We start from the raw sequence: 22,906 nt of genomic DNA on the forward strand, positions 1-22,906 counted from the left end.
GCTGCTGGGAGCAGCACCATATGCTAACATTGGTCCGAGTGCAATGCGATTTTTTTATCGCATTGCACTCGGCCGTATTACGGTCTTGTGTGACCCCGGCCTAAGGGTTAAAAGCAGAGTATGACCTACAGGTGCAGAGAAGGCGTATAACATGCACAGAGAAGGGGGTGAAGCTTTCTTCCAGATGGCTAAATATAGCTTACCCAAAGTCCTTTTCCTGTGTCCCTAGGGGAGAAGTCGGTGGCCTGAATCCGCAGAAGGTTTTTCGGCAGTCCCAGTCAGCGTGCCCCCACAAAACAGGCTGCCTAAAAAATCATGGCCCCCGAGATTAGCAGGGTGCTTCTCGTTCAGGATAAGAAGCGCTCCGATGGGGAGAGGTGCAATGCAAATTGCGGCCTAGTCCGGCTAAAAGCCGGGAGCTACATTTCTGGAGCCTGCCGGCGATGCGTGCCGGCTGAGAAGGGAGTCACGACCGGGCACAGACCGACTGCCGCTGGCACTGGGCCAGCGCCTCCTCTCCCCAGGGACCACGACCCGCACCCTCCGTCTCGGATGGAGGGACGCGCTGTCAGAAGGCTTCATACTCACGAAGGTGATGCAGCAGAGTCAGAGTTGTGCAGCTCTTAAAAGGTATATACCTCGATCCATCCTCCATATAGACAGGGGGATGGAGAGAACCCTCTGTTCGTCTTGCGCCAGAAGGCCGTGGGGCTGTAGTGACGCCATTAGGTGGGGGCCTCTGTCCAGTTCCAACTATGGGTTTTTTGGCCCTGGAGAGGAACATGAAGGGAAACTCCATATGCTCGCCCTTTTGTGGGTGTGGGGTGATCGGGACCATGAAGGAACCATCGCCCCAAAGTGAGGTTAGGCGTGCCCCAGTCGTCACAGGAAAAGGTACGGGGAGATATACCCCTCGTTCTCGCCTGTTGATGGTTTGGGGGAGAACAGACCCTTGAAACGGACTGTCGCCCCCTTCACTCCGTCAATTAACCCCTTCATGACCTTGGGATTTTCAGTTCGTCTTTCGCTCCCCTCCTTCCCAGAGCCATAACTTTTTTTTTATTTTTCCATCAATGTGGCCATGTGAGGGCTTATTTTTTGCGGGACGAGTTTTACTTTTGAATGACATCATTGGTTTTACCATGTCATGTACTAGAAAACAGGAAAAAAAATTCCAAGTGCGGTGAAATTGCAAAAAAAGTGCAATCCCACACTTGTTTTTTGTTTGGCTATTTTTCTAGGTTCACTAAATGCTAAAACTGACCTGGCATTTTGATTCTCCGGGTCATTACGAGATCATAGACACCAAACGTCTCTCTAAAATAAAACTGTGACATTTTCTGATACCCGTAGCGTCTCCATTTTTCTTGATCTGGGGTCGGGTGAGGGCTTATTTTTTTGCGTGCCGAGCTGTCGTTTTTAATGATACCATTTTGCTACATATACGTTCTTTTGATCGCCTGTTATTGCATTTTAATGCACTGTAGCGGCGACCAAAAAAACGTAATTCGGGTGTTTCTAATTTCTTTCTCGCTACGCTGTTTAGCGATCAGGTTATTCCTTTTTTTTTTTATTGATTGATCGGTCGATTCTGAATGCAGCGATACCAAATATGTGTATTTTATTTTTTTTATTGAATGGGGCAAAAGGGGGTGATTTAAACTTTTATATATTTTTTTTTATTTATTTCATATTTTTTTTAATAAACTTTTTTTTAACTTTTTCAATGCTTCAATAGCCACCATGGGAGGCTAGAAGCTGGCACAACTGGATCGGCTCAGCTGCATAGGAACGATCATCAGATTGCTCCTATGTAGCTGAATTACAGGCTTGCTATGAGCGCTGACCACAGGGTGGCGCTCATAGCAAGCTGGCATCAACAACCATAGAGGCCTCAGGTTGTCATGCTGATGCATCGCTGACCCCCGATCATGTGATGGGGGTCGGCGATGCGCTCATTTCCGGCCCAATGGCCGGAAGCAGTAGTTAAATGCCGCTGTCAGTGTTTGACAGCAGCATTTAACTAGTTAATAGCAGCGGGTGGATCGCGATTCCACCTGCCACTATTGTGGGCACACGTCAGCTGTTCAAAACAGCTGACATGTCCCGGCTTTGATGCTGCCTCACCGCTGGAGCCCGCATCAAAGCAGGGGATCTGACCAAGGACGTACTATGCTGTCTGAGGTAAGAAAGGGGTTAACAAATAATTTACAGAAAAAAATTGAAAATAAAAACGTTGGGGTCTGAACCCAGACCCATGTGCCTCCTACAGACACTAAGCAAGAACGGGTTGAATCTTAGTGTCCTCCTAGTGGCAGCAGCATAACACCCATGGTCCTGTGTCCCCCAATGAGGTGTAGGAGAATTTTCAACTTCACATTACACAATCCACTGCACATTAATTTCTGAAAGACGCTGGTGTCAAAATGCGCCCAACACACCTTGTAGTTTTCAAAACGCAGTGTGTCCATAAAGTCATGGTGCACTTTTGACCAGTCACTGGAAAGCAATGAAAGACTAGAAATATGAAATCTGCTCCAAATAAAAGAAAAACTCTCCCAGTTTCATACCTATTCAGTGCAGTTCAATGTGGGCTCCATCTGTTGCCCTACACACATCCAAACAATAGTGAAGTTCTTGCCCCACACGGGTAAGGACGTCTGGTGTAACAGAGTGAATAACGTCTGTGATTCTCTGTTTTAAGTGATTACTGTTATGTTCATTGTACACATGTTGCTTCACATGACCCCACAAGTAAAAGTCTAAAGGCATTAGATCTGGGGATTGTGGTGGCCATGGCTTGACAGAACCCCCACCTACCCACTCATGAACAATGGTGGTGTAGTGTGGAGGAGCGCCGTCCTATTGAAAGATGACACCTTCTGTAAAGTGTGGCACTGCATATAATTCCAACATGTCAGGATACGTCTTTGCCGTCACAGACTGCTCTGCGGGAAAAAAAAATGGGCCTATCACCTTCTCATGCATCAGGCCACACCACATGGTCACTTTAGGGATGTTACGTTCGTACTCAACATAGGCATGAGGATGTTCAGCAGTCCATTTTCGGACATTATGGCGATGAACATGTCCACAGAGATGGAAGGTCGCCTCATCGCAAAATGCAAACTTGTGCAAAAATCTTGCTTCATTTTCAATCTCACAGAACACACTGAACTATCCTCTGTACCATCCACATCTCGACTGGCATGGAAAACCACACAACTGGCATAAGCTTGTGGTTGCCTGATGTCACAGACCTGGCGGTGTATTAATCAGAGTTCAGTTTACCAGGGGTTAATCTGACTGGGGGCTCAGCAACAGCTGAAGAGTTTGTGTTGTTTGATTGGTTCTTGTTATCTCTCCTCCTGAACAGGTCTGATATGATTGGGGCAGAGAAAAGGCGCCAAAATGTAAACTATAAATAGATCCTGTGATTGGTCAAAAGTGCACCATGACTTTATAGACACACTGTATATCAGTTTTTGAGAGTTTGTTTTATTCACTTTGGAGCCTCTGCCAATGCTGTACAGTACAAATGGCCAAATTGGGCCTCAAAAGCCCCAGGTACTATCACTCCTGAGCCGTCCAGGTAAGGGCTCATACAGACTTGAGTGCGGACCCCAATGCACAGACTGGCCACGGACTCCTGAGCTGAGCATGAACGCTTCATATAACCCTACGAGGCTGTCCGGCTTGGGTCCGGAGCCAACGGCCAGTCTGTACACAGACATCTGCATGAGCCCTAAAAGATTCAATCCACATGCAAGACACTTCTAAACCATGAAACGCAGCTTAGTAGAGAGCAGTGAAGTTCCGGTGCTGGACATGAGATAACGGCCACCGGAATGGTGTCTTGTCTAGAAAAGCTGCAATGTTCTCTCTGCAGCATCCACTCTGGGGAGAAAAAAGTTACAGCACAATAAGTGATGAGCTGAACGTCGCTCCCCTCCCTCTAAACCCCTATGTGTGCGCAAATAAAAGATTACCACCACATGGAGTATGGCGTAACTGTGTTTATTTGGGGGGAAGAGTTCTTTAGTTCACTTTGAGATTCTCGTACTTGGGATTGGAGAATGTCCCAGTGGTCTGATCCCAGGATCAACCATTTACCTGTCCACAGGTAGCCATCACCAGGTTTTTTCTTACCCCATTTGAGCAGCATGATGTAGGAGCAAAGACCCAGATTCCAGTGATGGGTAACTTACTGGACTGCTTGCTGTTATTTTGATAAAATAAGTGTTTTCACTGCTGCAGATCTAGCAGTTCTCTTCTGAATGAAGGGCTCTGTATAACTCCACCCACACCACTGAGTGGCAGTTTTCTGCCTATACACAGCGTACACCGAAAGCTGCCAATCTGTGGTGGGGACGCGGTTATACAGAGCGCACAACTATAGTGGACTACATAATGGCTGCCAGTAGAGGAGTGTATAACCGGACCTGTGCAGCCACTGCCATTTTGAGAGCAGGAGAGCTGTACAGTGTGATGAAGGTGTACTAGCAAGTGCAGACGAAGAACCTGTGAGGGTATGTGCGCACGTTGCAGATTTCCTGCAGATCTGCAGCTTTTTTTTCCCACGCAGAAACGCTGCAGATCTGCAAGTGATTTACAGTACAATGTAAATCAATGGCAAAAAAAAAAAAAAAATGCTGTGCTGATGGTGCGGAAAAATCTGCACGGAAAACGCAGCAGACTAAAAAAAAAAAAAAGAGCATGTCACTTCTTTTGTGCAGATCTGCGGAGTTTCTGCACCCATTCCATAATAGAAATCTGCAGGGGTTAAAAAAAGGAAGAAATCTGCAACATGTGCACATACCAAAAAAAGGCGCAGATTGTGACCATCGTTTTCTGCCAAGAAATCCAGAATCTGCTCAGAAAATTCCACAGTCAAATCTGCAACGTGTGCACATATCCCAATACCGGCAGATTATGAAGGCCTCATGTAGATGCCTTGTTTTTCATCTACTTGTGTACTCAGTATTTTCCATAGGACATGTGCCTCCAAAATCCCCCATACAAGTCTAGGCGTGTGAAGTTTGCGGTCTATGATGGACATTGCCATGGATAGGAGAAACCTTGCAATTTATTTTTACATATATAAAAATCACTGATGAAACACTGATGGTTAAATTTTTCTGTACGAGAAAAAAAATCACTGATATTTTAATGAGGCCTTTGTGTCACTATCACATTTCCAACACATTTGCTGTTCACCTTTACCACCGGGGCAGCCTGCGCCGCATAGCCCTGCCGCTGACCACAGAAGCAGCCTACACCTTAGGCTATGTGAGCACACTTTGCAGATTCCACTGCGGATTTTTCCGCAGTGGAATTCCAAAATCCGCAGTGAAAACCCGTCGCGGTTTTTACTGCGGATTTATCGCGGTTCTTACTGCGGTTTCTTCTGCTGATTTTCATCTGCAGTTTCCTATTGGAGCAGGTGAAAATCCACAGAAAAGAAGTGACATGCTGCGGAATGTAATACGCAGCGTTTCCGCGCGGTTTTTTCTGCAGCATGTGCACTGCGTTTTGTGTTTCCCATAGGTTTACATTGGACTGTAAACTCATGGGAAACTGCTGCGGATCCGCAGCGGTCAAATCCGCTGCGGATCCGCAGCAAAATCTGCAAAGTGTGAATATAGCCTTATAGCCCTGCCGTCGACCACAGAAGCAGCCTACACCTTACAGCCCTGCCGCCGGAGCAGTCTGCGCCGCATAGCCCTGCCGCCGACCACAGGAGCAGCCTGCGCCGCATAGCCCTGCCGCCGACCACAGAAGCGGCCTACACCTTATAGCCCTGCCGCCGACCACAAAAGCAGCCTACACCTTATAGCCCTGCCGCCGACCACGGGAGCAGCCTGCGCCGCATAGCCCTGCCGCCGACCACAAAAGCAGCCTACACCTTATAGCCCTGCCGCCGACCACGGGAGCAGTCTGCGCCGCATAGCCCTGCCGCCGACCACGGGAGCAGCCTGCGCCGCATAGCCCTGCCGCCGACCACGGGGAGCAGCCTGCGCCGCATAGCCCTGCCGCCGACCACGGGAGCAGCCTGCGCCGCATAGCCCTGCCGCCGACCACGGGAGCAGCCTGCGCCGCATAGCCCTGCCGCCGACCACGGGAGCAGCCTGCGCCGCATAGCCCTGCCGCCGACCACGGGAGCAGCCTGCGCCGCATAGCCCTGCCGCCGACCACGGGAGCAGCCTGCGCCGCATAGCCCTGCCGCCGACCACGGGAGCAGCCTGCGCCGCATAGCCCTGCCGCCGACCACGGGAGCAGCCTGCGCCAAATAGCCCTACCGCCGACCACAGGAGCAGCCTGCGCCGCATAGCCCTGCCGCCGACCACGGGAGCAGCCTGCGCCGCATAGCCCTGCCGCCGACCACGGGAGCAGCCTGCACCGCATAGCCCTGCCGCCGACCACGGGAGCAGTCTGCGCCGCATAGCCCTGCCGCCGACCACAAAAGCAGCCTACACCTTATAGCCCTGCCGCCGACCACGGGAGCAGCCTGCGCCGCATAGCCCTGCCGCCGACCACGGGAGCAGCCTGCGCCGCATAGCCCTGCCGCCGACCACGGGAGCAGCCTGCGCCGCATAGCCCTGCCGCCGACCACGGGAGCAGCCTGCGCCGCATAGCCCTGCCGCCGACCACGGGAGCAGCCTGCGCCGCATAGCCCTGCCGCCGACCACGGGAGCAGCCTGCGCCGCATAGCCCTGCCGCCGACCACGGGAGCAGCCTGCGCCGCATAGCCCTGCCGCCGACCACGGGAGCAGCCTGCGCCGCATAGCCCTGCTACCGACCACCGGAGCAGCCTGCGCCGCATAGCCCTGCTACCGACCACCGGAGCAGCCTGCTTTGGATCCACAGAATGTCAGTAGGTGCTCATGTCCAATGTAATAATTTTTAGCTTGTAAAGTTTGACATTTTAAGCAGTTTATTTTGGCTAAATACCATTTCCGTTGACCCCCTGGACAGGGGGAGGGATAAAGTGATTGCCAGCACTTCTAGCCGTGCTCCTCTCCCAAGAGAGGAAAGAATCGTGCACCAAAATCTGACGTTTCGATCCCTTTATGACAATCATGGAAGGACAGTTGGCGACTTCCACATTGGTAAATCTTCCACATTGTGACAGCTGGTCCTGACCATTCCCAAATTAGTTAATTCAAGGCATCATTAGGGAACCCGTCTGTTGGATACGTTGCTCGTTTATGGTGACCCTTATACCAAGTCCCTAAACTAATACAAAATCTCACACTCTCCCTAATAACAATCTGATTACAGAATAAATAGTAGACCATAAATTATAGATATAAATCCCAAAGACTGATTTATTTTGGACATCTGATGGTACAAATATCTAGATCAAATATATTTACGGCAAAGTCGGTAAAGCGTACTCGCACGTCAGTCCCTACTATAAGAAAGGTCATAAAATAAACACATTTAATAACAGCAAATACTATATATAAAAATACTATTGTACAAACCAAATTCAGAATTGCACCATAAATGAAATGTGGAGTTTTCATCAAAATAAGTCATTTTCCTGTATATTCTGGTTAGTGCTTCTCCATTCCTTCCATGAGAAGTCTACACTCACTGTACACGTAACAATTACAACATGGAAGAAACCCAGATCCTTTACCATAAGGCCCCCAAACCCCCAATATCAGTGTAAACATCGGCAAGTCAAGTGGTCAGCACTGGTATACAATATGGACGCCTATGTGGCCCGGGCGGCTACAGGGCAGATGTAGTGTCATGTACAACATATGGCAGAGGCAACAGAAGACCTGTTCTTGGTCCATTGATCCTCGCTTATCATACAGGGGGTCTTTAACCCTCTCTGGCACAAACACGGACATTCTGGTTTGGTACTTGGCATGCTACTGGGAATTAATGGATACTTGTGGTTAGAATGGGCTGGAAATGACTATAAGATGGTGTAGAGAATATACTGGCACGCATGGATACAGGCCGTACATGATGGCGATGAAGCTTCCGAGTACGTGTAACTGGGTAATGTTAGATATACGCTATTAATCTAGCTTTACTGGGAAAGGATCAGGCAGTAAATAGTCATCTGGCCGCACGGAGGCTGGATATGGCCTGGCTCGTATAGTCTTATGATTGTCTGACACCACTACAGTATTGCACTTTCAATGTAATTTTATAATAATGGAAATGCATGGATTTTGGGTTAATTTTTTTTTTTTAAATGCCGAATCCCTGCAGATACAGTGGAAGTTTGTGTAATACATTATGTCCAACCTTCAGCCATAGAATTCCTGAAGGGGAAAATATTCTCCGGCCCATGCCTAGTTTTGATCCAGAAAGTAGAGTGTTGTTCACATCTGCATCAGAAGCTCCATGGCAGAAAAAAAAAAAAGAAAAAACGTGAAAATAATATTTTTTCTTTTTCACGAAAATTGATATATTCCATAATGGAACCTAATGCCTGCTATTGTAAGTTATTGGGTTCTGTTGTGCAATGGATCTAGCATTCTGATGCTTTGTGATTGAAACCATGAGGCAGATGTGAACAGAGCCTTAGGGTATGTTCACACGTTCAGGATTTCCATCCTTTTTTTTTCCTGACTGTTTTTTAAAAAACTGCAGCTCTTGGCAGAAAACGCAGGTCCTTTTTTTGGTCCTTTTTTGGTCCGTTTTTGATGCGTTTTTTGATGCGTTTTTTGATGCGTTTTTTTGATGCAGTTTTCTAGCCAGAGTCTGTGTGTTTTCTAGGAATTTTTTTAGGGTTAAAATGGCTGAAAATACCCTAACCCTAACCCTACCCCTAACCCTACCCCTAACCCTAACCCTACCCCTAACCCTACCCCTAACCCTAACCCTACCCCTAACCCTACCCCTAACCCTACCCCTATTCTAACCTTAGTGAAAAAAAAAAAAAAAAAATTCTTTATTTTTTTTATTGTCCCTACCTATGGGGGTGACAAAGGGGGGGGGGTGTCATTTACTATTTTTTTATTTTGATCACTGAGATAGGTTATATCTCAGTGATCAAAATGCACTTTGGAACGAATCTGCCGGCCGGCAGATTCGGCGGGCGCACTGCGCATGCGCCCGCCATTTTGCAAGATGGCGGCGCCCAGGGAGAAGACGGCCGGACGGACACCGGGACGCCGGGTGAGTATAAGGGGGGGAGATTAGGGCACGGGGGGGGGCATCGGAGCACTGGGGGGGGCATCGGAGCACTGGGGGGGGGCATCGGAGCACGGGGGGGCGGGATCGGAGCACGGGGGGGCAGCCACACTCCGCCCACGCACTTCCGCCCGCTCCCCGCACTTCCTGCTGCAGCGGTTCTGCACATCAAATCGCAGTAAAACCCGCAGATATATTTTTGATCTGCGGGTTTTACTGCGGTTTGGACCTCACAATGGAGGTCTATGGGTGCAGAACCGCTGCGGCTCCGGAAAAAGAATTGACATGCTCCTTCTTTTTTCCGGGAGCTATTCAGCGCGTCTTTTTTTTAACAATTTCCGGACCATGTGCACAGTGTGTCCTGTTTTCCATAGGGTACAGTGTACTGTACCCTGCATGGAAAACAGCTGCGGAACCGCAGCGGCAAAACCGCCGCGGTTCCGCGGTAAAAAACGCACTGTGTGAACATGGCCTTACACTACAAGCCTAATGGTCGAAACTTACACTACGCTGTTTACTGCTGGAACCCCGGGAGTGTAAGGAAGGGACAATGGGCTTTTTCTTTTTGCTTCTACAAATGGACAGTATAGATTGGGAAAAGTTCTCTGAACCAGGATGAGCCCTATAATGATAGAGATCGTTCCAGCAGTACCGTGCATTTAGTGCTGACAACTCTGCTGTGCACGAGTCATAAGACTGGAAAACAAAAAGGAGTTCAATCTTTGGTCAGATCCATTTTTCGCCAAAATTTAGCAAAAAAAAGCGCATTTAAATCTGATAAATCTTTTTACAGTAAAATACCTAAAGCTCCACATGCAATCTGCAGACTCAAAACTTTTGGACAGATTTGACGAACACCTCTACTAACGAGGCTTGTGTCCATGTTGTAGGCTTTGCAGGAATATCACCCTGTAGCTAATGTTACTGCGGCCATCTGATCGCATCCCTGTATCTCAGCACCCTGTGTGCTCATCGCCCTGTAGTCTGGCCTCTACCCATTAGTATGTCATATATAGAAGGGACACAATGTACCGAAGACAAGAGACCATCGCATCTGTGGATCGGACACGGAGCCCACATATTATTAGCAGAAAATGTGACGAAGAGGCGGCCAGTCACAGTCACCGAGGTTTACACCAATTCCAGTGCAAATGCAAATCCAAGATCAGGGCTGATGTGATTGTGGCTGATCAGATCACTGGTCATGTAGATGCTCCCGGATGTTGTGAGGAGCTCACCTCTACCAGGACAACAATGAAGGTTCATGGAGGGATGGATAAGGAAACCATCCTCGACCCACGCCAGCACAGCATGCATCTTCATTTGGAAAACTTAAAACCTCTTTATTCTTTCCATAAAAAGTTTGCAAAGTATTGACCAATATACAATAGGCTGGATAATAATATTCCCCACAAGACCTGGGGCTTCTTGTAGACGTCTCAACGTTTGATGACAACCTGTTCATATGCTCCTGCACCAACCCTTCAAAGAAAGCAGAAGAAAAGTGAGAGGACGACAATCGGGAACTTACTCATCTCCTTGTTTAAATCTGCTCCCCTCACAGATCGGGCCTGTGCTCGACATATGGTAGGCGAGCAGTCACTGATCTATGGCCATGCTTAAAACAGATCTGTCACCAGATTTCACAATACAAATGTATTCATTATTAAATATGCATCTTGGGCCTAATGGGGCCAGTGTACTTACTTTAAGCATAAACAGCCATTCTGCTGTGGACATACAATCTGTGCCAACTTAGCCTGATTGACAGCTCATCAGTGCTTCCTGTGCTGCCAAGATCTCACACCGCTCAGTACACGCTGCAGCTGGCAGTCAGGCCGGGGGCCTGGCAGTCAGGATGTCATTGACACTTCAGGACTCATGAGCTCTTAAGCTGTAGCTGCACTCAAATGTTCATCATAAAACCAGGATTTTACAGCCATTCTGACATGGAATTTCAACATAAGTACACTAGCCTCACCAGGTCTATTAAATTACATATGCAGTTTGGCCAGTAAAATCTGGTGACAAACGTTCCTTGGGCGACTATCCTACGTGTTTTACACTGCAGCTCTTTGCTTTGTATATACTGTACACATGCTTGATAGATGCTAAGTAGAATGTCGGTGGAGAGAGGAACCTGATCTTAACACAACGACTATAAATTAAAAGCAGTCAATCCACCAATAAGAGAAACTTTACAGTGTGGAGATACTGAAAGAAAATACTGCAACAATGGACTTTTCACATGGAGGGGTGGAGGAGGGGGTCCACTTTAAGCAGGTCACGATTTACCTGTTCGGTAAGTGATGACTTCCAAGAGCAGTGCTGCCCCCGGGACCGACAAACAGCCTTAGACCTTCCTCTACAAGACACAAAGACAACTGATCTCAGTGTTCAACTTAACACGTTGGGGCACGTTAGGTTGGAGCAGAGGTCACAGACGGCAGCCAATTGCTGCATCATGATATGTGGACTCATGCTGATGGCGCAGGTGCAAAATGTGTGACCAGGAGATCAGATCCAGTCCTCAGCCGTAAGAAATCGCTCCAGCATCACCGCAGAACTATAGCCACAAAGCTATAACCTGGCAATACTGACCTTCTGCACTGGAGTCCAGGGTAAAGTCCTGGCTTTGGAGAATAGTTTCAATCACATCATCGGCATTTACTCGGGTTGCGTCCACTCTTTTTAGCTGAGACTCCACAGAGTCTTGTTTCACTGGGAGCCTGTTACACGAAAGAAGGACATGGAGTGATTAGACACAGCCATTCATTCTGCATTTATCCTGTGACACAGGGCAGCACCCAACACATCTCATGTATGCACCAAAGATGCCATCTATAGAAAGTCCTGACTACGTCCTCACGTGGTTTCTGGGCTCGTGGTTGCATCCATTCTCTACATGGACACGGTGCAGCATTGTTCTACATTCTGCATTTATCACAATGATTTGTCCTCCATGGTTGAGGGGGCTTCTATGGCTAGAACCGCTTTCTATATTTTTCATTTATTGGTATTCGACTAATGAAATATGAACCACAGATACATGTGACATGGACGTCTCGGGGCCATGTCTTATACCGTACCTGCTCAGTCTTTCAGAGGACGACCCCTCTTCTTTAATATCCGGGTTAGACATCGGAGGTTTGTTGCAGTCGTCCTCTATCGGCTCTGGAATACTCCCGATCCCGGTAGATGCGCTGCCCACCGATGTGTTCCTCCGATGGCTCAATTCAGACAAACTGGAAGACCGCGAGTGGCCTGTGCTGTATCCTGAAGAGAAAATTACCAAGTTTGTGATTTCATTTTTTCCATTTACTGTTTCACTCTTTATTTTGGGTTCATGATATGATCAGCACAACCATGTATTGATCCGGCCGGTCACACGCTCCACACCACACACGTAACATCCCTCACACCCTCCACACACAACATCCCTCACATGCTCCACACCACACACATAACATCCCTCACACCCTCCACATCACACACGTAACGTCCCTCACACCCTCCACACCACACACGTAACGTCCCTCACACGCGCCACATCACACACGGAACGTCCCTGACACGCTCCACACCACACACGTAACATCCCTCACACCCACCACATCACACAACATCCCTCACACGCTTCACATCACACATGTAACATCCCTCACACGCGCCACACCACACACGTATCGTCCCTCACACCCTCCACATCACACACGTAACGTCCCTCACACCCTCCACATCACACACGTAACATCCCTCAACCTCCACATCACACATGTAACATCCCTCAACCTCCACATCACACACGTAACATCCCTCACACCCCCCTATCACACACGTAACGTCCCTCACACCCCCATCACACACGTAACGTCCCTCACACGTAACATCCCTCACACCTTCCACATCACACACGTTATGTCCCTCACACGCTCTGCACCACACACGTAACGTCCTTCACACTTCAGTAGAAGTTAATGGAAAACCTGGACCACGCCGTGGCTGCAAGTCTGGGAAGGTCAGAGGTTATGCCAAAGTTGCAATAAGAAGAAAATACAGCGCGTGTATATAGATACGTCTACTGATCACAAACGCACATCAGGAAACATATTACACATTGCTGTGTAATACCCAACTCAAAGTCTCAGGAAACCATAGTTTGTTTTTTTCTCATGCTGCCGGAGCACACCAACCCCATCAGCACTTTGCTACAGCCTTAATGCGCTGGCATCAAGGGAAAATAGCCGCCATCGAACAGTCCCAATGGCAGCAGGTTTTGGCTGCAGAAAAACAGCTGCAAAAAACAACGTATGACCATAGCCATTGAGTGCAATGAGAAAGTGAAAAACCGCAAACTTTTTTGCCGCGTTTTTTGAAGATTTAGTAGTGAATAAAACAAACTTTATCAGGCTGCCGTCACACTCGCAGTATGTGGTCAGTATTTTATATCAGTATTTGTAAGCCAAAACCAGGAGTGGAACAATAAGGAAAAGTATAATATAAACATCTGCAGTGGCGTAACTACCGCGGTCGCAGCGGTCGCCAGTGCGACCGGGCCCGGCAGGTCAGGGGCCCGGGCCCGGCAGGCAGGCTCGGACTGGCAGTGCCTCCCCCCACTCCAGGGCCCCCCCCGCCGCCGCTGCCTTGAATACTCACCCTGCTCCAGCGATGGTCTCGGCGTCTGCACTGCAGCTCGTTCCTGCTTGAGAGGTCACGTGACACCGCTCATTAAGATCATGAATATGCGCATATTCATGATCTTAATGAACGGTGTCACATGACCGCTCAAGCAGGAAGAAGGTGCTGCGCCGGCGCCGCCGCCTGGAGTCGGGACAGAGCGCGAGGGATGTCGGCACGGCCGTGCAGTGGGAAGACAGGTGAGTATGAGGGCCGGGGGGACGGGGGATGAAGGAGGACATAAGCCGGCGCGCCGAGCAGGAGCGGAGAGATAAGCCTGCATACAGGGGGGAATATGAGCCATGCAGGGGGGAATATAAGCCATGCAGGGGGGGGTATGAGCCATGCAGGGGGGAATATGAGCCATGCAGGGGGGAATATGAGCCATGCAGGGGGGAATATGAGCCATGCAGGGGGGAATATGAGCCATGCAGGGGGGAATATGAGCCATGCAGGGGGGAATATGAGCCATGCAGGGGGGAATATGAGCCATGCAGGGGGGAATATGAGCCATGCAGGGGGGAATATGAGCCATGCAGGGGGGAATATGAGCCATGCAGGGGGGAATATGAGCCATGCAGGGGGGAATATGAGCCATGCAGGGGGGAATATGAGCCATGCAGGGGGGAATATGAGCCATGCAGGGGGGAATATGAGCCATGCAGGGGGGAATATGAGCCATGCAGGGGGGAATATGAGCCATGCAGGGGGGAATATGAGCCATGCAGGGGGGAATATAAGCCATGCATACAGGGGGGGGGAAGGGGAATATGAGCCATGCATACAGGGGGGGAATATAAGCCATGCATACAGGGGCGGAATATGAGCCATGCATACAGGGGCGGAATATGAGCCATGCATACAGGGGCGGAATATGAGCCATGCATACAGGGGGGAAATATGAGCCATGCATACAGGGGAGGAATATGAGCCATGCATACAGGGGCGGAATATGAGCCATGCATACAGGGGGGGAATATGAGCCATGCATACAGGGGCGGAATATGAGCCATGCATACAGGGGCGGAATATGAGCCATGCATACAGGGGGGGAATATGAGCCATGCATACATGGGGAGATATGAGTCATGCATGCAGGAGGGGTAATATGAGCTATGTATATGGGATAGGAGGGAGATGAGCCATGCATACAGGAGGGGGGTCATTATACAGTATTAAGCATCATGTGTGGCCGTTATACAGTATGGAGCATCATTTGTGGTCATTATACAGTATTGAGCATGATGTGGGATCATTATACAGTATGGAGAACTGTGTGGCCGTTATACACTATGGAGCACTATGTGTGGGTGGTCATTATACAGTATGGAGCACTGTCTGGCCATTATACAGTATGGAGCAATGTGTGGCCATTATACACTATGGAGCATCATGTGTGGCCATTATACACTATGGAGCATCATGTGTGGCCATTATACAGTATGCAGCATCATGTGTGGTGGCCGTTATACAGTATTGAGCATCATGTGTGGCCATTATTCTATGGGGGTTACATTGAGTTGTATGGCAGGGCTGCAGGGGGGGGGCCCCCATTCGGAAGTTCGCACCGGGGCCCCTAACTTTGTAGTTACGCCACTGTCTGCACCACTTCTGTATTTATCACCCACTCCTGGTTTTGGCTACAAATACTGATGTAACATACTGACCAAATACTGATAGTGTGACTGCAGCCTTAAACATGAACTATTGGGAAAGCACACATTTAATCTGCATCCAAAATATGTGGCAAAAGTGCCTCGAAAAGGCTGCAAAACAGGCAATCTGGGCGCAGTGTTTTTACTGGTAAGAGAGCAGGATTTGGCTGCAGAAAGAAAAAAAGAAGCAACAACGCTGCGTGTGAACATAGCCTTAATGGTTCCTGTATTCTGGTTGGATTTTCACTGCTCTATTTTGCAAATTGACAATAGTTTCCTGCGAGTTGCAGATTCACTCTGGCACTTCTGTAAATTACTCTTCTATGATTTGTTATAAATAAGAACAAGGCGCAGTCACAAAGATCAGACAAATCCAATATGTTCAGTAATTTTATAATAAGGCGCTCCCAAATCACCTTCTGCGGAGATCACAAAGTTACAGGATTATTTTGCTCACCAGGTTCTAGTCAAAGTCATATGTAAAGCAGGGATTATCGGAAAGGTGAACCTGGCGCACAACCCTGGATTTACAGTCGGCCATCTACATGACTGCACATAAAACAACATGTCCACGTAACAAGCATGGCACAAGAGGCCTCCGCCGTGCTCCTACTGTACGAGTGTGGGAAGAGCCGCGATCAGGTGACCGGTTACATGACCGCTCACCTGACCGCGACGTCATCTAAGGTCCTTCACTTACTACATTCTCAGGAACGGAGGCAGACGCTAGCAGCAGTGACAGCCAGGGTTCTTCGGAGGGGTGAGTATATCCATATTTTTTAGTTTTATTCTTTATTTTTTACATTAATATGGATCTCAGGGCCTGAAGGAGAGTTTCCTCTCCTCCAGACCCTGGGAACCATACGCACCGCACACTCCGATACCGATTTCCGATATCACAAAAATATCGGAACTCGGTATCGGAATTCCGATACAGCAAATATCGGCCGATACCCGATACTTGCAGTATCGGAATGCTCAACACTAGTGAGGAATAACACATCATTACCAGGATGAATCCCAAATAAACTTCCCTCCCATAAGGTATGTTCACATCACACAGGATAAAAGATGACTAGAATTAAATCTGGGGTGAAATCTACAAAAGTAAGATTTACATTATCCGCACTCTTACAAGGGTCAAATCTATGGCGTCAATCCCATGGGGGGACCTGAAGAAGCATTGTGATATGCGAAACGCCGCCGTCCATAATACACCCCGCTTCCTCCTGCTCATGTTTTAATGTTCCGAAAATAAAAAGAAGATTGTATGAATGGAGAGTAGCCCTTGTTTTGATCATATTCTCCAGCTTTCCTACCGAAGAGGTTTGTGCCATAAATGTGCTAATGGTCTGGGTCCCAGAGATGAGACCTGCACCTATCTCTAGCATGTGTCTCAGAGCAAGCATGTCGCAGCCATCTTTCAGGCAGAACAGAGGTCGAGAACCTCCATGTTCGGGAGATAAGGGGTAAATACATATTTCAGACATTCATGACATTGTCAGCAAATATGTGAAATCCAAGATATTGGAAATTTCCCAGGAACAACGACAATTTCATTATTGCTATAAACTGAACAAACTGTAAAAAGGATAAAACACACTGCCGCTTGTCTGATCCATGGTGTACACACAGTGATCCCCATTTACACGAGGAACGGGATCAAGAAGCAAAAAAAGACGAGATCAGCAGCAGCCAAATTAATGGTATGGACGAGTATAAGTCTCGAGTCCACGTCCACTGGGGAAATGGCAGAAATTGGAGAGAAGCTGCCACGATACAAAGTCTGGACCGAGCCGAGAGGTCTGGTATCAAAGTGCAGACGATGCTGAAGATACCACAAGAGAATACAGACAACGGTCCATCTGTGTACATACATATATATTATATACAGTTATTACAAGCACATTACACCTGTGTGATTGTATTTCGGTTCTTCTGAATGTTTACACGGGGATTCACAATGTCCTGACAAGTGCAGAGAAAATAGTCAAATATTTGCTCTGCGCCAAAGACAAATATAAGTAAAGAGCGGAACGGATACAATGTAACAAGGAAGAAGGTGACTAAGAGTGGAAACTGCGATACATTCCTGAAACTCCCCGATACCCACCCAATACTTCAGGGGACAGGACGGAGCGCATTCCTGAAGGTTCTCACACAACAAGTATTCTATGAAGACCGTAGCTACAGGCACAGCCATCCACAGCGGGAACTACACAAATATGTGCGCGTTCTCAGGTGGGGAACTAACAGGCGAGCGAGGCTTCAGCTATGTATGGCCCGGTACACAGTAAGGCCATGTTCACACGCAGCTTTATTTCAGAAGATAAAGCCTGCTCTCTTGGCAGTAAAGAAATTGCGTTCAAAACACAGATTCTCAGCCAGAAAAGCTGGAGGGTGTTGTCTTTCTCACCTAGACATGTGTTTTTATCCTCAGCTTTTACACACAGTAATTCTCTGTCAATTCAAGCTAGTTTTCTAACTAAAAAAAAAAACAATCTTATATACACATATAGAGAGATGATAGACAGATGACAGTAAGAAAGAAGTCAGGGGGATTAGTAATGGGGGGCATCTTAGGGTACCGTCACACTGAAACGACGCTGCAGCGATATGACAACGATGTCGATCGCTGCAGCGTCGCTGTGTGGTCGCTGGAGAGCTGTCACACAGACAGCTCTCCAGCGACCAACGATCCTGAAGTCCCCGGGTAACCAGGGCAAACATCGGGTTACTAAGCGCAGGGCCGCGCTTAGTAACCCGATGTTTACCCTGGTTACCAGCGTAAACGTAAAAAAAACAAACACTACATACTTACATTCCGTGTCTGTCCTCCGGCGCTGTGCTTCTCTGCACTGTCAGCGCCAGTCAGCCGCAAAGCAGAGCGGCGACGTCACTGCTGTGCTTTCCGGCTGGCCGGCGCTCAGAGCCAGTGCAGAGAAGCACAGCGCCGGAGGACAGACACGGAAGGTAAGTAAGTATGTAGTGTTTGTTTTTTTTACGTTTATGCTGGTAACCAGGGTAAACATCGGGTTACTAAGCACGGCCCTGCGTTTAGTAACCCGATGTTTACCCTGGTTACCAGTGAAGACATCGCTGAATCGGCGTCACACACGCCGATTCAGCGATGTCAGCGGGAGATCCAGCGACGAAAGAAAGTTTCAAACGATCTGCTACGACGTACGATTCTCAGCGGGGTCCCTGATCGCAGTAGCGTGTCAGACACAGCGAGATCGTAACGATATCGCTGGAACGTCACGAATCGTGCCGTCGTAGCGATCAAAATGCCACTGTGTGACGGTACCCTTATAGTATAGACACCACCCCATTACTAATCCTTGGTTAAGGTCAGCGGACATTACAGAACTAACACCAACACTTGTGTACACACAGCCTTACGCTTCCTAGCTTGGAGCGAATTCCATCAGGATCCACATCATATTTTTTTTCCCCACCAAGTGCTTTTTTTTTTTTTTTCTCTTCAAAACCTCAGAGGGAAATAAAAAGTGCTCAACAACCCCTCATATGGTCACAAAAGGGGTTTCCCGTAGAAAAGAATAGGAAGAGTTCCCAAGAGTTTTGAAGAAACATTTAAGAAAAACGGTCTAAGAAAAATTCAGTGTGAACATAGCCTTTGTGCTCATTCCCAGTTGTGATGAAATTGGACAAATGCAATCAGATTAAAAAATTAGATTGCATTCAGACCAATGTTATTCTATGATTGTGTGGTCATCTGTGGGTTTTTCCCCAGCTGATTTTTACCAGAATAGAATAGAGATTGATAGATGGATATCTATGTTGTAAAAAAGTGGAGCAGCACAATACCATATGGCGGGTGCCCAGGCCTCCTCAGCAATGCATCCAATACTTGCCCCAATCCAGACAAAATCAAAAAGGAAGGCAGCACTCCATAGATTAAACATGAAAAAAAGTATAATTCAGTTTATGGATTATAAAGAAGCGTGCATATTTTGCACTTTGTACTGTTAAATACGTATGATTACTGATTGTTAAATAGTGTGTGACAAAAGTAAAACTGTTCAATCATTTTCTGTTTTTTCTCAAGCCATCACATTGTTCATTAATTGTGACACACAGTATGTTGTGTATTGCATATGCTGTCTTCAATGTAAAGTTCTATATATTGCCTGCACTATACACAAAATTACAAAAAGAATAGCGGAACATTTGAAAAATATTCAGAGTAATAATGCAGCTTATTCTGGTGCTTCGAAGCACTTTGTTAGTAAATGTTCACCAAGGTGATATTACACACTTTGCTTTTTACTGTTTTGAAAAAACCTATAATCCTATTCGAGGCAGAAATAAACAAAAATTACTACCCACACATGAAGCATTCTGGGTTTTAAAATTAGACTCTAAATATCCAAAAGGTATGAATTCGAGGAATGATTTATTTTATATTTATTAAGGTTTTTCGTCTTTTGCGGTGTTCCACCCTGTCACACCTTGTGCATTTGTAATTCAATTATTTGGATAACTTGGATCAGTCTTTGTTCATTTGATTTTATTACACCTATGAGTAAAGGTGCTTCTAACGCACCAGAAACGCGCCAGATGTTTTTCCACATTTTTAACATGGCTTGATAAGCCGGAATAAAGTTTTGGAGTTTTATCATACAGGTTGGAGTGCTGATTCCTCTCCTTTTCTATGTATTTGCTGTGCTCACCAGCGGAACGAGCACCCACCTGTTTTCTTTTGTGATTGGACCCAGCCCAAAGTGGTTTAATTTTTTTGGATTAAGTTGAAAGCTCCCAGACCACTCTCTCCTGCACAGCTGTCTTACATAGTCACCTTTATAAAAGACTCCTGTCCACAGACTCAATTAATCAGTCAGACTAACCTCTACAACATGGGCAAGACCAAAGAGCTTTATAAGGATGTCAGGGACAAGATCATAGACCTGCACAAAGCTGGAGTGGACTACAAAAGCATAAGTAAGACGCTGGGTGAGAAGGAGACAACTGTTGGTGCAATAGTAAGAAAATGGAAGAAATACAAACTGACTGTCAATCGACATCAATCTGGGGCACCAGGTAAAATCTCACCTCGTGGGGTATCCTTGATCATGAGGAAAGTGAGGGATCAGCCTAAAACTACACAGGGGGAATTTGTTAATGATCTCAGGGCAGCTGGGACCACATTCACCAAGGAAACAATTGGTAACACATTATGCCGCAAAGGTTTAAAATCCTGCAGTGCCTGCAAGGTCCCCCTGCTCAAAAAGGCACATGTGCAGGCCCGTCTGAAGTTTGCCAATGAACACCTGAATGATTCTGTGAGTGAAAGGGAGAAGGTGCTATGGTCAGATGAGGCAAAAATTGAGGTCTTTAGCATTAACTCAACTCGTCGTGTTTGGAGAAAGAGAAATGCTGCCTATGACCCAAAGAACACCATCCCCACTGTCAAGCATGAAGGTGGAACCATTATGTTTTGGGAATGTTTCTCTGCTAAAGGCACAGAACTACCTCACCATATCAATGGGAGAATGGATAGAGCCATGTACCGTAAAATCCTGAGTGACAATCTCCTTCCCTCGTCCAGGACATTAAAAATGCGTCGTGGCTGGGTCTTCCAGCAAGACAGACCCAAAACATACAGCCAAGGCAACAAAGGAGTGGCTCAAAAAGAAGCACATTAAGGTCATGGCGTGGCCTAGCCAGTCTCCAGACCTTAATCCCATAGAAAACTTATGGATGGAATTAAAGCTCCGAGTTGCCAAGCGACAGACTCAAAATCTTAATGATGTAGAGATGATCTGCAAAGAGGAGTGGACCAAAATTCCTCCTGACATGCAAACCTCATCGTCAACTACAAAAAATGTCTGACTGCTGTGCTTGCCAACAAGGGTTGGTATTAAGTCTTGGTTGCCAGAGGAATCAAAAACTTATTTCTCACTGCAAAATACAAATAAATTTATATAATCTATACAATGTGATTTTCAGTATTTTATTTTTGATGTTCTATCTCTCGATGTTAAAATTAACCCTACCCTTAAAATTATAGACTGTCCATGTCTTTGTCAGTGGGAAAACTTACAAAATCAGCAAAAGATCAAATACTTATTTCACTGTGTGTGTGTGTGTGTGTGTGTGTGTGTGTGTGTGTGTGTGTGTGTGTGTGTGTGTGTGTGTGTGTGTGTATACATACATACATACATACATACATACACACACATATACAAAATAAGAAAAGCAGCACAAAAAAACAGAAAAGGCTTGAAAAAGGATTTTGCATCCGAAACGTTGCCACGCCATTCAGGCAATAAAGTCCACGTTTTTTCTATTTTTTGCGCTGCTTTTCTTATTTTGCTTATATTGTTGGAAGTCATTGGACTACTGGCTGGGAAAGCTCTGCACTGCATAAGGTATTTTGCAGATGCTGTTCCAATTCTATATATATATATATATATATATATATATATATATATATATATATATATATATATATATATATATATATATATATATATATATATATATATATATATATATATATATATATGTAAATTACATAGAGAATTGCTCTATGTAGAAGCTCATTAAAATCACAGTGCAATCAGATGTAAATCGGATGTTAGGTGTTAAGAATCGGATTGTACTAGCATGAAAAACACATGGCTCTTGTATTACACTCATCTGACTTTTCAGGAACAAATTTGAACAGATTTTAAAAATCGCTAGTGTGTCTCTGGCCTTAGAGCCAGGTTTTGATCCCACAGATATTACAATATGCATATACACGATGCATCAGCACACTGCAATTAATGAATACATCAACTCCATTATTGCTGTAAACGTGAAAAATGCAAAAAGGTACTTCGTATTCTTTAATCAAAGAGTGGAAAAGCCATACAACCACAACAAGGTGATGCTTTAATATGGATGGTCCCTAAACACTAACTGTCCTACCTCTCCATGTGCCAAACCAGCCCCATGTGAATGGGGAGTGAAAAGGAAAACAGACATAGCGCACAATTAAAGCCCTGCATGCGAAGGATGGGTGAATAAATAATAATAATTTAATTGCAAGCTATGTCTGGTTTCTTTTTCACTTCCCCATTGAGATGGGGCTGGCTTGGCACATGGAGAGGTAGGACATTTAACCTTTAGTGATGATCTATATGAAAAGGTCACCTTGATGTCGCTGGATGACTTTTGCCTCCCCCCTGTGCTCTATTCATAACAGGACAAAGATCAACAAGCTCTACACCTTTACTTAAAGTGTGGGGACTTCAGTCAACCAGCAGTCAAAGATGGAACTGATCAGAAAACATTTTTTGAGCAAATATCCTCTAGTCTCCCCCCTTCCCCTGAGTAATTTGATGTACGCCTCACATTTTTTCGAACAGAGTAAGTTTTCAATATTTAGGTCAACGTGTGACATT

At 46.6% G+C, this 22,906-nt stretch overlaps 1 protein-coding gene across 2 annotated transcripts in view; it reads right to left on the reverse strand.

The window, feature by feature from the left end:
• Nucleotides 1–7,301: 7,301 nt before the first annotated feature.
• EEIG2 (EEIG family member 2) overlaps nt 7,302–22,906 on the reverse strand; it is a 44,319-nt gene continuing 28,714 nt past the window's right edge. For both annotated transcript variants that reach the window (XM_069737368.1, XM_069737369.1), the window contains exons 9-13: nt 12,252–12,438; nt 11,764–11,891; nt 11,458–11,527; nt 9,635–10,644; nt 7,302–8,549 (exon numbers count right to left, since the gene is read on the reverse strand). In XM_069737368.1, the coding sequence (XP_069593469.1) occupies nt 10,602–10,644; nt 11,458–11,527; nt 11,764–11,891; nt 12,252–12,438 (428 nt within the window). In that variant the 3' untranslated portion in view covers nt 7,302–8,549; nt 9,635–10,601. The remainder of the gene's footprint in view (nt 8,550–9,634; nt 10,645–11,457; nt 11,528–11,763; nt 11,892–12,251; nt 12,439–22,906) is intronic.

This window comes from Ranitomeya imitator, chromosome 8, assembly GCF_032444005.1.
Source record: "Ranitomeya imitator isolate aRanImi1 chromosome 8, aRanImi1.pri, whole genome shotgun sequence".
In the NCBI taxonomy this organism is placed as follows: Eukaryota; Metazoa; Chordata; class Amphibia; order Anura; family Dendrobatidae; genus Ranitomeya; species Ranitomeya imitator.